Source organism: Ahaetulla prasina, chromosome 11 (genome assembly GCF_028640845.1).
Source record: "Ahaetulla prasina isolate Xishuangbanna chromosome 11, ASM2864084v1, whole genome shotgun sequence".
Taxonomy (NCBI): domain Eukaryota; kingdom Metazoa; phylum Chordata; class Lepidosauria; order Squamata; family Colubridae; genus Ahaetulla; species Ahaetulla prasina.
The window spans coordinates 13,886,708-13,901,114 of record NC_080549.1 but is presented as its reverse complement, the minus strand read 5'-3'; the positions used below and the strand labels follow the sequence as shown (position 1 = coordinate 13,901,114).

Below are 14,407 nucleotides of genomic sequence, written 5' to 3'. Positions count from 1 at the left end.
CCACCTCTGAGTAAGTCGTAAGATTTTTTTTTTAAAAGCCAAGCAGTTATGTACAACAATAATCCAATAAGTCTCTTAGAAAAGCATCCATAAATTTCCCTCAGAGAACCTTGAAAGAGTTGAGTGGATTATCAGAGAAAGCTTGATGAAGAGATTAGTTACACGGCTGCCTGGGAGAGCAAGAGAAAATTAAGTTTCTCTACGGTGCACTGGGGAGACAGGGATAATTCTTGCTTGGACAACTGTGAAGGCCAAGATCCTTGATGGATTCATGCTCTACATCCCACAAATCACCCAACCACTAATTAACTTTTGATGAGACAGACTGGTACAGCTACCTAACTTCTCTAGCTTGGAGTTTGGGCAGGTCCAAAAGCCAGCAAGACTTCAGAGTCTTGCATCTCCAAGGAATGAGTGACTAATCAAGCGATGCCTCTATCACCCACCATCTAAACCAGGGGTGTCTGACCTTGAGAACTTTAACTCCCAGAGGTCCCCAGTCAGCATGAAGTCCACCGATCTTAAAAACATTTCCAAGGTTAGATGCACCTGGTCTAAACACTTTTTTTAATGAGCTGATGGAAAACGGGGTGGGGGATTCTAAGCAGGTGGGGTAGACCTTCTAAGCACATCCAATCCAGGGGTGAAATTTTCTGAAGTCTGCTACTGGTTCACTTCGCTATCAGTTTGGTTCATGTGCGCATGCGCAGCGTGCTCCAAACAGTGCTTTGTGCGCATGCGTACTGCAGGCGCTACCAAGCAGCTGAAAAAGGAGGATTAAGAAACCTTTTCTGAGTCTGCAAAGGTAAGTAGAACAGCGAGTGGGGGGAACAGCTGTGCCGTATGATTTAGATTTGCTAAATCACGCGGCACAGCTGATCGTCGGAAATACCGATTCGCCCGAAACGGTAGCATTTTTTTTTACTACCAATTCGCCTGAACTGGTAGCATTTTTTACTACTGGTTCTCCCAGCATTTCACCCCTGATCCAATCCCAAGATTTTAATGCGCCCCCCAGAATTGGTGCCGTGTTGCTTACGGATATGTTCAGCTGAGGATAGAACAGGAAAAATCCCCCACCCCATAACACAAATACACATTTTCTCCATCCAGCAATTTCCAGCGATGTTCAAATATCTTAGTGAATTTGAAGTACATGCATGATAAAGTACATACATTTTTTTTTCTTGGAGGTCCTTCCTTTAGATAAGCAAATATTTGGGGCCATCTCAATTCTTTCAATGCCAACTAATTGGTCAGGACACGGAGAAGATGAATCTGAAGTTGCAAGCCATGTCTCAAGGACATTCCAGAGAGCCTTGATGGCAGTGATTAGAATGCAATATTGCAGGCTGACCCTGCTTAGTGTCAGCAGTTTGATCCTGACCGGCTCAAGGTTGACTCAGCCTTCCATCCTTCTGAAGTCGGTAAAATGAGGACCCAGATTGTTGGGGACAATACGCTAAATCTGTAAACCGCTTAGAGAGGGCTGTAAAGAGCTATGAGGTGATATATACTGTAATTCTTATTGAGTTCCATCCTAGATAGAGGCAGGTATTTCTCTCTCTGGGCACAATGAGAATATATCTGCAAAACAAAACTCCGCACTGATGACAGGAACGGTATCTGCCCATTAAACACTCCGCTAGCTCCATTCTCAGACTCCACACCGCAAGGGATTATGGGATCGTTAAAAGAAGATGACTGCTATAGCTATAGCCAGACATTCAAATTAGCTGTCGCTTCAGCAATGACATGGTTGAATAGAAGCCTACCTCATCACGGTACCAGTAGAAGCTGAAGAAAGAACCTAGCCCAACAGTGACTTACTGATAAAGTTGGCCTGGCCAGTGAAGATGGTATACTGGAGCTCATATGAGCCGACGCTGAACTCGTCATCTGAAATCCAATGGACGGTGATGGTGTCATGGGAGGCGGTGCAAAGTTCTTCACGGACAGAAGGTGGGTTGGGTGCTGTAGAAGCAATAGCAGACAAGAGGTGAGCAGCTTTCTGTCTTCCTCATGAGAAACTATCTGTTCTGTCCCCCGCAACCACAACCAAGAGGACACGCGAGCTGACTATATTTGCCAGCAATTTATTTCTACAACAGATATCAGTTCTGGCAATGAACCTGTGATTGCCTGCCAAGTTCTCTTATCTCCTCAGAAGCCAGTGTATCTGCAGTTCGTTGCTGGAGCAACCAAGAGTTCAGAAATAAACAGAAATCCAGAAGCCAAATTCTTAGTCTCGAAATATTGCAGCCAAAGTTTCCAAGAGTCAGTTTTTGTCCTTCACAAGAAGCTATAGAGCAGCTCCTCCTGCTTTTATACCCTGTGGGATGTGGCTCTGTGACTCAGCACTCTCTAGGCCTGCCCCATCCCTTTTTTTGTTGTTCCCGCCTCTCCTTTCTGCGATGCCTGGGATTTAACCAGGACTAATTGCCAGCAGCTGGGTCTTGAGGCATTGCCTGGGAGGGGGAAGGTGCGGGAGAAAGAGGCCTCATCATCTCCTTCACCTGGCCTGCCTCTGGGACCTGAAGCGGAGCCAGAAAGGAAGGTCCTGCAGAGGGAAGCCCTGTCGGCTCTTCCCCCTCGCTCCTTGAGTCACTCTCTGCCAGGAGGCCAGGCTCGGGAGCCGAAGACACAACACTATCCATCTCTGTTCTATAAAGGTAAAGGTTTCCTTATCCAGTCGTGTCCAACTCTAAGGAGCAGTGCTGATCTCTGATTCTTAGCCAAGGGACCCAGGATTATCCAAAGACGCTTCCATGGTCATGCGGACGGCATGACTATATGCCAAGGTGCACGGAACACGGTTACCTTCCCACTGAAGTGGTACCTATTTATCTACTTGCATGTGCATGCTTTCGAACTGCTAGGTGGGCAGGAGCTGGGACAAGTGAACGGGAGTTCACCCAGTCTTGCAATGCTCGGGTCTTGAACCCGGGCTGTCCTAGGCAAGCTCAGTGTCTTTAACCCCTGAGCCATTGTGCCCTTTGCCTTTGTTGTGTACTGCATGGATTCGCTGCAATTTACAGCCTGGTTGTGATACAAGGTGGGACCGACACAGAGAAGGGGAAGGACAGCACCAGGTCATTACAGAAAAGATATTAGAGTCTTGGGAAAGTAGAGTGCATGAGAAAGAAACTCTAAGTAACTCTGTCTTGGTTTTCTTTGGTGTCCATTAAAGTAAAGATCAATATTCTATCTAGCAAGTTTTGTTTCTTTACTATGTCGACTGCAGCGGTTGACGATTGGTTAGAACCCACAACCTAGCACTGATTGTTTTTGCATCTATACAGTTGGTCCTCGACTTACAACCGTTCATTTAGTGACCGTTCAAATTTACAACAACACGGAAAAAAGTGACTTGTGATTGCGTTTCACGCTTATTGTAAGCATTGTAGCAGCCCCACGATCACAGGATCAAAATTCAGACGCTTTGGCAACCGGTTCATACTTATGACCGTTGGGGTGTCCCAAGGTCATGTGATTCCATGTAGCGATGAGCCAAGTCACTGGGGAGGCCCGATTCACTGAACAACTGTGTTCCTAGCTTATCCACTTGCAGTAATTCACTTAACAACGGGGGAAAGAAAGGTGATAAAATGGGGCAAAACACACTTAACATGTTTCACTTAGCAACAGAAATGTTGGGCTCAATTTTGGTCGTAAGTCGAGGACTACCTGTATTTACTAGCAAGGGCTGGATATTGCTATCTTAGACCAAAGCTGATCCCAAAGCTCAAATCCCAAAGCTCTTTCAAAGTATTTTTTTTTTCCTTCCTTCCTCGTTGTGCAACCACAGATGGCAGCAGCATTTCCGTTGCTAAGCAAGCTAATGGCTAAGAGAATGGCACTCAGTTTTTCAACCTCCTTGCTACTGTTGTTATAAGGGACGTGGTGGCTCAGTGGCTTAGACGCTGAGCTTGTCGATGGACAGGTCGGCAGTTCAGTGGTTCAAATCCCGAGTGCCGCATATCGGGGTGAGCTCCCGTTCCTTGTCCCAGCTTCTGCCAACCTAGAAGTTCGAAAGCACCTAAAAAATGCAAGTAGGAAAATAGGGACCACCTTTGGTGGGAAGGTAACAGTGTTCTGTGCGCCTTTGGCGTTGAGTCATATCGGCCACATGACCATGGAGACGTCTTCGGACAGCGCTGGCTCTTCGGCTTTGAAACGGAGATGAGCACCGCCCCCTAGAGTCAGGAACGACTAGCACGCATGTGCAGGGGAACCTTTACCTTTACCTGCTACTGTTGTTAAGCAAATCATTGCAGCGTTTAAATAAATCATGCAGTTGGTAAGCAAACCTGGCTTTCTCCATTGATTTGCTTGTCGAAAGCTGGATGGGAAGCTGGCAGATGGCCACCCTGTGATGTCCTTGTTGAACGACCCACCGTCACTCACTTAACAACGGCAACCAGAAATGCTGGAATTTCCATTGCTAAATGGTGTGATCATGGGACATTCCCACTTACAAGCTCATTTGCTTAGCGACAGAAATTCCAGTCCCAATTTCCGTAGGACTAGCTGTACACTGACATCCTATTGATGTGAACTTTGCAGCCGGGCAACATGCTCTGGTGCCCTACGTGGCAATCCTTGTTTTCTTTGGCGCCTGGCTGGCAGAAATAAATTCCCCTTCAAATATCAAGTAGGTTTTACACTTGAGGTTACAAGACTCAAACGGAACAAAAGTAAATCGCCTCCCCCCTTTACTTATCCACAAAAGTCCAGAGTGCTGGAAAAAAGAAAAATGAAGAAGAAGAAGAAAAAAACAGAGCAAGAAGGTAAGGAAAGGAACCCACCGAAGACCTTTTAAGACCGCAAAATCGGCACAAACCTGTTAGATAATCCAGCCCCTCCAGCAATTTCTTCTCTCTGGAAAAATCTAAAGCAAAGTTTTCAAAGGCATCGTTAAAATTGATATCGGGTATCAAAACTTGAGAGGATGCAGTTGCCATGGCAACCCTGAAAGACAGGAAAAAAAAAAGAGAGAGAGAGAGAGAGCATCGCTAACCATTAGGTGGTGCTTGTCACTCCCAGGCGGCGCTTTGATTTTTTGATGAAAGAGCTGGAAACAGCCTTGCCATTTTTGTAAAACTCTTGTAGCAAAGGGGAGGGAGGGGAGCTGAGGCTGGGGAAGGGGAAGGGGAGAGAAAGAGAGGGAGAGGGAGACCAGCCGGACGATGGAAACATCCCTAAAAATTTGGAAGGCGAGACCTCTGTATAAAAATCTGGAAGCTGGATTGGCATTCGGAGCCCCCTACCTAACCCAGTTCATTATTTCATTCCTTCATTTATTATTTACTTATTACTGTTATTTCTATGCAGCTCCGCTCCAAAAAATGGCTTCAAGAAATATACAGCAGAAGTGGAAGTTGAAAACATCAAAACGGCGACAGTATTACTAATCAGCAGAGACAAATCATTCATCTCAGCAAGAGTTACTTGCCTGAAAAGGAGGGTTGGAATACATTAACCACGTACAAGTGAATTAATTATTAAGTTGTGTATCAGTCTATAAAAGGCCAGCATCGCTGGCCCCTAACGCTGATCTTTATGTAATGACGTTGCATAATGGCTGCGTGTTGCTTTAATGCTGGGTTGTTTCGAGAATGGACATGCTTGGAAGGTGGAGTGAGATCAGGGGTGAAATCCTACCGGTTCGGATCGGTTCGGGTAAACCGCTAGGGATTATGGGCATCAGTTCACTGAACCCGTAGTAATTACCCCTCCTTGGCTCCACCCACGTCCGGCCGCTCGATATTCCATAGAATTCAATGTTAAATGCAGCAGAGAGAATGCTAACTTTTCTCCTTCCATTCAGAACGGAACTGCTGCAGCCTGTCCCTTTTAAGATAGTCCCCAGGAGGGAGGGGACTGGGAGGGAACCATAAAGGGAGCAGCAGCTCCATTGTGAATAGAGGGAGAAAAGTTAGCATTCTCTCTGCCACAGAATTTCAATGTTAAATGCAGCAGGGAGAATGCTAACTTTTCTCCCTCCATTCAGAACGGAGCTGCTGCAGCCTGTCCCTTTTAAGGTAGTCTCCAGGCGGGAGGGGACGTGGGGGATGGGAGCAGATAGAATGGAGCCGTTTTTGTGAAAGGCAGGAAAATGGAGAAGGGGATTTTCCTGCCTGTCATCCATTCCTTAATCTCAGCACAGACCCGAGGGAAGGATGGTAGGCAGGAATATTCCCCTCCTCATTTTCCTGCCATTCGCGACAAGGAGCGGCTGGCAGGGGAGGGGCCAGTGAGGAGCCCCTTGATGTGAGTGATGTCGAGTTGGCCACACCCAACCAGTCACATGCACGTATCTACCCCCAGGGGCCGTAGTTTGAGGACCCGATTTAGTGTAATATTAAAAAATGCAAATAATTTTTCTGGGGACCACCAAAATTTTCTCATGGACCCACAGTGGTCCACGGACCACCAGTTGGTGACCGCTGGACTAGAAGACCTCCAAGGTCCCTTTTAGCTCTATTCTGATTGATCAATTTCAGCTTACGCAACACATGGGGCATATGTGGCATATGGGTTTTAGTGGCCTGGCCTGGCTGCCCATTAAGTGTCTCCTTCCCATTTTTTGGACCTCCTTCTTCTAGGTCTACGCTTCCTTTCTTCCACGGAAGTCGCCCTTGGACCTTTCTTCTCCTTTCCTCACCAGGAACCGACAATTGCTCTGCAATCTTCTCTCTCCAACTTTTCACTTTATGTGAATGAGTCACTGATCTGTGTGTGTGTGTGTGTGTGTGTGTGTGTGTGTGTGTGTGTGTGCTCAGAGAAGATCCCTCTGGAGGAAGGTGAACGAGTAGTGGGATTCATACTATGAATGCTTCCCATCACACGGGGTTTCATGTCCAGGATCTGACTTTCTCTAGAATCTGCAGGATGCAACTGACATTTTTTTGTGTGGACATCCAGGGGAAAAAAAAAAAAACCATCTCCGTGTTGTTTGAAATAGAATCCAAAGCTTTGCACGGACTTCTGAAGAGGCTGAAACAGCCTGCTGATTTTTCCCTTGTAGATGGAAAAACCTCTATCAAGGTTTTGAGCCGTACTTCGAGGCAAGGAGTTCCATGAGATTAAGAGCTTTCGTCTTGCAGCAGACCGTCTCTGAGCCTTGTTCTCAAACACAACGACAAGTCAGCTTCCTTGCGCAGCCTTCGTTGCGACGCTACTCAAGGAATATTCAGGAACTGATTATCCCAAAGGTGCTTTTTTTTTTTCTTCCAAGAGGCAACTGGACCTTCTGGGTTTTTTTTTTTGAAGTCATTTCCCTTCTCACCCGAGAAGCTTCTTCAGCTCTGACTGGATGGTGGGGAATGGAAGGATTGATACTCCTTGCAGAAAGCTGATCATTTGCATCCTTTTAGAGAGTCATTGAGGCCACCTGGAGGTTTATCTGTGTCTTCAGGGTCACCTGAGTGGTGCAAATGGGTGTGGAGCCTTCTTGGAACTGTTGAAAGGACTGTTGTAGGTTGGAGACAGAAGAGGGCTGTTCAATTTTGACATGGATGGCCTCTTTGACCCCTTTTCCAAACCAGTGGTTCTCTCTGCCCTCCCTTAACAGAGGGGGAAGGATACGACATCTTCTATGTCCAGTCTCCCTCAAAAGAGTCCTGGAGGCTGGGGAAGGCCCAGATGAGGGCTCTGCATCGGAGGCAGAGATGGGGCCAGGGCCATCTGGGAGTGATGTGCAGACTCCAGAGCCTCCAGAGGCTGACAGTAGTGAGGCAGAGGAACAGGAGGAGCCTGTTCCTAATGCACGCATGAGAAGAGCTGCCAGAAGGCAAGAGCAGCTCAAGCAAAGAGGACAACTTGGGAGTAGGGCCAAGAGATGACTGGCCCCTCCCATAAGGCTTAAAAGACCAGCAATGGCATTTGGGCTCTTTGTTGGAAAACAATGTTGATAGTCTTGCTGCATTTATTTCTTGTCGGCATCTTCTGCTCTTGAATTTTTGCCAAGAAAAACCTTTGGCAGTTTGGCAGGTTGGTGATAAGACTGAAGACTTGCGTTATGAAGAATTTGCTTTGATTTAGTTTGGATGACGCTGAGAAGGAGTTAATTCTCAGCTGTTCTAATAAAGTCTGTTTTTGAACTGATTGTGTCTACTACTACTGTACCTACTTGGGCCTGGGTCACAACAGGGCCTGCCGATCTCTTAGCAAAACTACACCTTAGCAAAACAACAACACGATTTTATCTTTGGAGTGGTACCTCTCTGCCACATTCTTCGCTGTTTGCAGGAACCGCGCATGGTCGCTTTCCTTCAAGATGTGTTCAGCTTGGTTGATGAGGACTGTGGACCTCTCCAGGCACTGCCGGCAGTTGGCTACCTGCTGGGCTAGCTTCCTCAGCTTCATCACCTTTGGGGAAAGAAAAACAGAGGATGCTACAGCAACAACAACCGGAATCTCATTAGCACATGCATCGTTTCTGGAGGAAACGATAAGGTGTCTAAGGCATCCCTCTAAAATTAAGGGACAGAGGAGCAAAAGAAGAGAATGAACTAGCAGATGAAAGAAAGCTGAAGGGAAGGCAGGTCCTGCAGGGTGGTCTCGATGCTGGGAAAGGAAGTGTTGTAGCAACTACAGGCAGGGAGGGAACCTTCTCAATGGGGGACCAGACTTTCAGACTGCAGGATAATATGTGCTTCGAAGCCGACGGAATCATTAGCAGCTTCCATAATGTATCCCTAATGAATTCATGGAAACATTTCCACTCTCTGTCCAGCCCTCTGTCAGGTTTAGCTAACCCCAGAAACAGATATTCTCCTGTTTTGTTTTTTCTTAACTACTACCGTTCTCTCAATTTCAAATTTTGCTTTGGAGGCACAAAGAGAATTTTAAGGAAATACTCATGGATGATGGCATGTGGTTTTCTTGCACTAGTTTGATGGTTAAGCAACTGGGGAGCAGGTAGGAATATCCTTATTTTCACTGAACACTCACTCTGTAAGTCACTACATTTCTTTTTTTATTATTATTTACATTTATATCCCGCCCTTCTCCGAAGACTCAGGGCGGCTTACAGTGTGTAAGGCAATAGTCTCATTCTATTTGTATATTTACAAAGTCAACTTATTGCCCCCCCAACAATCTGGGTCCTCATTTTACCTACCTTATAAAGGATGGAAGGCTGAGTCAACCTTGGGCCTGGTGGGACTCGAGCCTGCAGTAATTGCAGGCAGCTGTGTTTCAATAACAGGCTATCTTACAGCCTATCTTACAGCCACCACGGCCCATCCTATGGCCAATAAATAGGATGGATGGATGGATGGATGGATACCGTGTTTCCCCAAAAATAAGACTGGGTCTTATATTAATTTTTGCTCCAAAAGATGCATTAGGGCTTATTTTCTGGTTAGGTCTTATTTCGGGGGAAATACAGTACTAAATGGATCCATCTGGCTGACAATCTTAACTGGGGCTTATTTTTGGGGGGGGGGTAGGGCTTATATTACAAGCATCTTGAAAAATTGTGCTAGGACTTATTTTTCGGTTGGGTCTTATTTTGGGGAAAAGAGGGTAGATGATAGATAGATGATGGATGGATAGATAGCTAGATAGAAGTTAGAAGATAGATGATAGATAGATAGATAGATAGATAGATAGATAGATAGATAGATAGATAGATAGATAGATAGATAGATAGATAGATAGATAGATAGATAGAGATGATAGATAGATAGATAGATAGATAGATGATAGATAGATAGATAGATAGATAGATAGATAGATAGATAGATAGATAGATAGATAGATAGATAGATAGATAGATGAGAGAGAGAGAGAGAGAGAGAGATGATGGATGGATGGATGGATGGATGGATGGATGGATGGATGGATGGATGGATGGTTGGATGGACGGACGGACGGACAGGCAGGCAGGCAGGCAGGCAGACATCCAATCTCTTCTTTAAAACCTCCAGCGATGGAGTACCCACAACATCTGGAGGCAAGCAGTTCCACCTGTTAATTGTTCTCACTGTGAGAAAAAATTCTCTTTATTTCGAGGTTGGATCTCTCCTTGATAAGTTGATAAAGGACTAGAATTCACATCATGTTTTCCAATTGGAAACCATTATTCGGGAAAGCCAGGTTCAATAGTTAAAGCAGGCTTGCAAAAAACCTCCAAGATCCCTTCCAACTCTATTATTCTATGTTCTACGGCTCCCCCCGAGCAGGGGTGAAATCCATCAGGTTCTGAAGAACCGGTAGTGGAAATTTTCAATAGTTTGGAGAACTGGCAAATACCACCTCTGGCTGGCCCCAGAGTGGGGTAGGAATGGAGATTTTGCGGTATCCTTCCCCTGGACTGGGGTGGGAATGGAGATTTTGTAGTATCCCTCCCCTGCCACGCCCACCAAGCCATGCCCACCAAGCCACACCACGCCCACCAAGCCACGCCCACAGAACCGGTCGTAAAAAAAAATTGGATTTCACCACTGCCCCAGAGTCATTGGAGCCCAAAGAAACAGTGTACCAGCATTCGGCATTATTTTGCCGCACTTATTATACAAAAACGACAGAACAATATTGCTTTAGCCCATCTTTGGCGCAACGTGAACGAAACAGTTTGTGTGTGGAAGGTGGTTGTTTGATCACAGCTGCCCCCTTTCAGAGAGAAATGCACCCTGCATACACAGCTCAACTCAAGGCCTCCCCAAAGATTATTTGGATTATTCCGATGCTTTGCAGGCAACCGGAAAACATGACAGCAGCTCTCCAAACACTTCCTTGTCAGCTTCTAAATCAGAGTTGAAGTAGCTGCCAAGAGCAGGCTGTCAGTCTGAGCCCCTCTCTGACAAGTGACGGGAAAGTAGAAGAGACCCACGCCCACGGCTGAAATGCGCCAGCATCTCGCTCTGTGGATGCCTGTCACTTCCCTCAAAGAAGGCATGATTAACCCTTGCCCCAATGGCAGCCTCAACTCCATTCCTTCTCCTCCTGGAACTTTTACCTTTGCTCTGCTCAAACTTCTCTGTGTGTGTGTGTGTTTGTGTGTTGGCTTGGTTTTGGGTTTTTTTATACTCTTGCATTCAGGGATCCTAGAATGAAAGGCAAGTACAATGTCTGCAAGCAAAAGTTGGCTTGCAAAGCAAGGTAACCTTGGTGCTCCCTGAGGTGGGTTGTTTTCTTGCAGATGTTTCATGACCCATCTAGGTAACATCATCAGTGCTGGAAGGGAATGGGATTTGTGGGAGGAAGAGGAGGAGGAGGAAGACTGTGGGATCCTTGGTGCTCTCTGAGCTTATTTATTTATTTATTTATTTATTTATTTATTTATTTATTTATTTATTTATTTATTTATTTATTTAGATTTTTATACCGCCCTTCTCCCGAAGGACTCAGGGCGGTTTACAGCCAGATAAAACAGAACAACAGAATAAATACAAGATAAAATAATATTTAAAAAACTTATTAAATTTGGCCCAGATTAAAATATATTTAAAACAGTAAAACCCACTAAAAATTAAAAACCAAATAAAATCTAAAATTCTATGCCAGGCCTGCGCGAATAAATAAATATGTTTTCAGCTCGCGGCGAAAGGTTCGAAGGTCAGGAAGTTGGCGGAGTCCTGGGGGAAGTTCATTCCAGAGGGTGGGAGCCCCCACAGAGAAGGCCCTTCCCCTGGGGGTCGCCAGCCGACGTTGCTTGGCAGACGGCACCCTAAGGAGTCACTCTCTGTGAGAGCACATGGGTTGGTGGGAGGCAATCGGTAGCAGTAGGCGGTCCCATAAGTAACCCAGCCCTAAGCCATGGAGCGCTTTAAAGGTAGCGCTTTAAAGGTAGTAGCTTACTGGTTTTCTTGCAGATGTTTCATTACCCAACTAGGTAACATTATCAGTGCTAGAAGGGAGAGGAGGAGGAGGAGGAGGAGAATGACGACTATGGGGTCCTCAGTGCTCTCTGAGTTTGATGGGTTTTTTTTCCAGATGTTTCATCATCCAACTAGGTAGCATCATCAGTGCTAGCACGAATGAAACATCTGCCAGAAAACCACCAAGCTCAGAGAGTTGCTAAGGACTTCTGATTTCAACCCTGAGCTACAATATTCTCCTTCGTTGGCAAGAATTCACAGCTAGCCGTTCCACTCCCCACAACCTCAGACCTAGGGGTTAGATTCCCACATTACAGCAGACTAAAACGAGGTTGAGCAAAGGGTTCAGCGCATGGTGGAAACCCAGCCACCCTCTTAGGATATTGTGTGGACCAGCCATCACAACGCAGTTAATTTCTTTGTTCTCTACCTGCAAGCCTGGTGTTTTGTTAGGGTTTAACCTGGATTTAAGAAGAAGAGTTTGGAGTGATCCCAGCCACTGTCAATTTCTTTTGTCCCCCCCCCTCCCACTTCTTTGGAATGGAATATTTCAAAGTTTGTAGCTCCTTTACATAAAGCACTTGTATCTTGGGTGGAACCCATGAGAGTCTTCCCAGATGTTCACATTTCTTTCCAACCCCTCCTCCTCTACCATCTCCAATGGAGGGAGGGGAAAGTCAAAGAGAAGACGCTGAAGGCAGACAAAAACAAAAACAACGGGACCGCCTGCTGTTACCACATGCCTCCCACCGACCCGTACGCTCTCACAGAGAGGGACTTCTCAGGGTGCCGTCCGCCAAGCAATGTCGGCTGGCGGCCCCCAGGGGAAGGTCCTTCTCTGTGGGGGCTCCCACACTTTGGAACGAACTTCCCCCAGATTTATGCCAAATACCTGACCTTCGGACATTCCGTTGCGAACTGAAGACACATCTTTTTATTCGCGCGGGACTGGCTTAAATTGAATTTTATTAAATTTTAAATTTTATTAACTAATTTTAAATGGGGTTTTTAGTTCATTGTATACTTTTCAGGCCAATTTTAAAATAAGTTTTTTAATCGCATTTTAAATTGTATATTGTACTATCTGTTTTATTTTTGCCTGTACACCGCCCTGAGTCCTTCGGGAGAAGGGCGGTATAAAAATCAAATAAATAAATAAATAAATAAATAAATAAAAAGGTGCTTGCTTGGTTTGAGGGTTTATTTTAGAATTCAGAAGAACAAGCAAGCTAACTTTTGGGCCTTGGGGATGTGAAAGTAGCCATCTGGGTATAAGAACCATGTCTGACCTGCCAATGACGCCCTCTGGAGGGATTGGATCCAAGGTGATTGACTGTATCCTTGAGGGAGATACGCAGACGGCCATTTTGCTCTCAAAAAAATTTACTTATTTACAGTATATTTGTTAAATTTATTGGCCACCTATGTCACTATGGGGCTACTAGAGGAAGAGGAGGAGGGGGGAGGAGCAGGAGGAGCAGGACAAGAAGAAGAACAGGAGGAGGAGGAGCAGGAGCAGGAGGAGGAGAAGGAGGAGGAAGAGGAGAGGAGGAGGAAGAGGAGGAGCAGGAACAGGATGAGAAGAAGAAGAGGAGGGGAGGAGGAGAAGAGCAGGAGGAGGAGGAACAGGAGCAGGAGCAGGACAAGAAGAAGAACAGGAGGAGGAGGAGAAGAACAGGAGGAGGGCTAGGGAAGGGGAGGAGGAGGAAAAGAAAAGGAGGAGGAGAAGGAGCAGGACGAGAAGAGGAGGAGGAGGGGAGGAGGAGGAGGAGGAGGAGGAGCAGGAACAGGACTAGAAGAAGAGGAGGAGGAGCAGGATGAGAAGAAGAAGAAGAGGAGGAGGAGGAGAGGAGAGAAGGAGGAACAGGAGCAGGACAAGAAGAAGAAGAAGAGGAGGAGGGCAGGAGCAGGAGGAGGAGGAGGAGAGAAGAGGAGGAGGGGAGGGGAGGAGGAGGGAGGAGGAGCAGGAACAGGATGAGAAGAAGAGGAGGGAGGAGGAGGAGAAGAGCAGGAGGAGGAGGAGGGCAGGAGCAGGACAAGAAGAACAAGAGGAGGAGAGGAGAAGAACAGGAGGAGGGCTAGGGAAGAGGAGGAGGAAAAGAAAGGAGGAGGAGAGGAGGAACAGGAGCAGGACAAGAAGAAGAAAAGGAGGAGGAGGAGGAGGAGAGGAGGAGGGGGAAGAGGAGCAGGAGCAGGACAAGAAGAGGAGGAGGAGGAGGAGGAGGAGAAGAAGAGGGGGAGGAGAAGAAGAGGAGGAGGAGCGGGAGAAGAAGCAGGAGCAGGACAAGAAGAAGAGGGGGAGAGGAGGAGGAGCAGGAGCAGGAGGAGGAGGAGGAGGAGAATAGAACAATAAAATAAATAAGAAATACTATTACTAGATTACCAAAAAAGAAAGGAAGATGGACGGGTAGATAGCGGAGAACAGGGGCAGTGAGGGGGTGGTGAGATAGAATCTGCCTTTTGCCTATATATTCCTTCCTGCAACACCATGGACCACCAGGACCTGGACAGCACCTAAAGCTAATACCTTATATATAATCAACTAAAGTGCAATAGTCTATGAGTTCAATTCCCAT

At 46.3% G+C, this 14,407-nt stretch overlaps 1 protein-coding gene across 4 annotated transcripts in view; it reads right to left on the bottom strand.

The window, feature by feature from the left end:
- Positions 1 to 14,407, bottom strand: part of MID2 (midline 2) — a 231,955-nt gene that overhangs the window by 39,264 nt on the left and 178,284 nt on the right. For all 4 annotated transcript variants that reach the window (XM_058196559.1, XM_058196562.1, XM_058196560.1 and 1 more), the window contains exons 5-7: positions 8,225 to 8,373; positions 4,844 to 4,971; positions 1,831 to 1,974 (exon numbers count right to left, since the gene is read on the bottom strand). In XM_058196559.1, the coding sequence (XP_058052542.1) occupies positions 1,831 to 1,974; positions 4,844 to 4,971; positions 8,225 to 8,373 (421 nt within the window). The remainder of the gene's footprint in view (positions 1 to 1,830; positions 1,975 to 4,843; positions 4,972 to 8,224; positions 8,374 to 14,407) is intronic.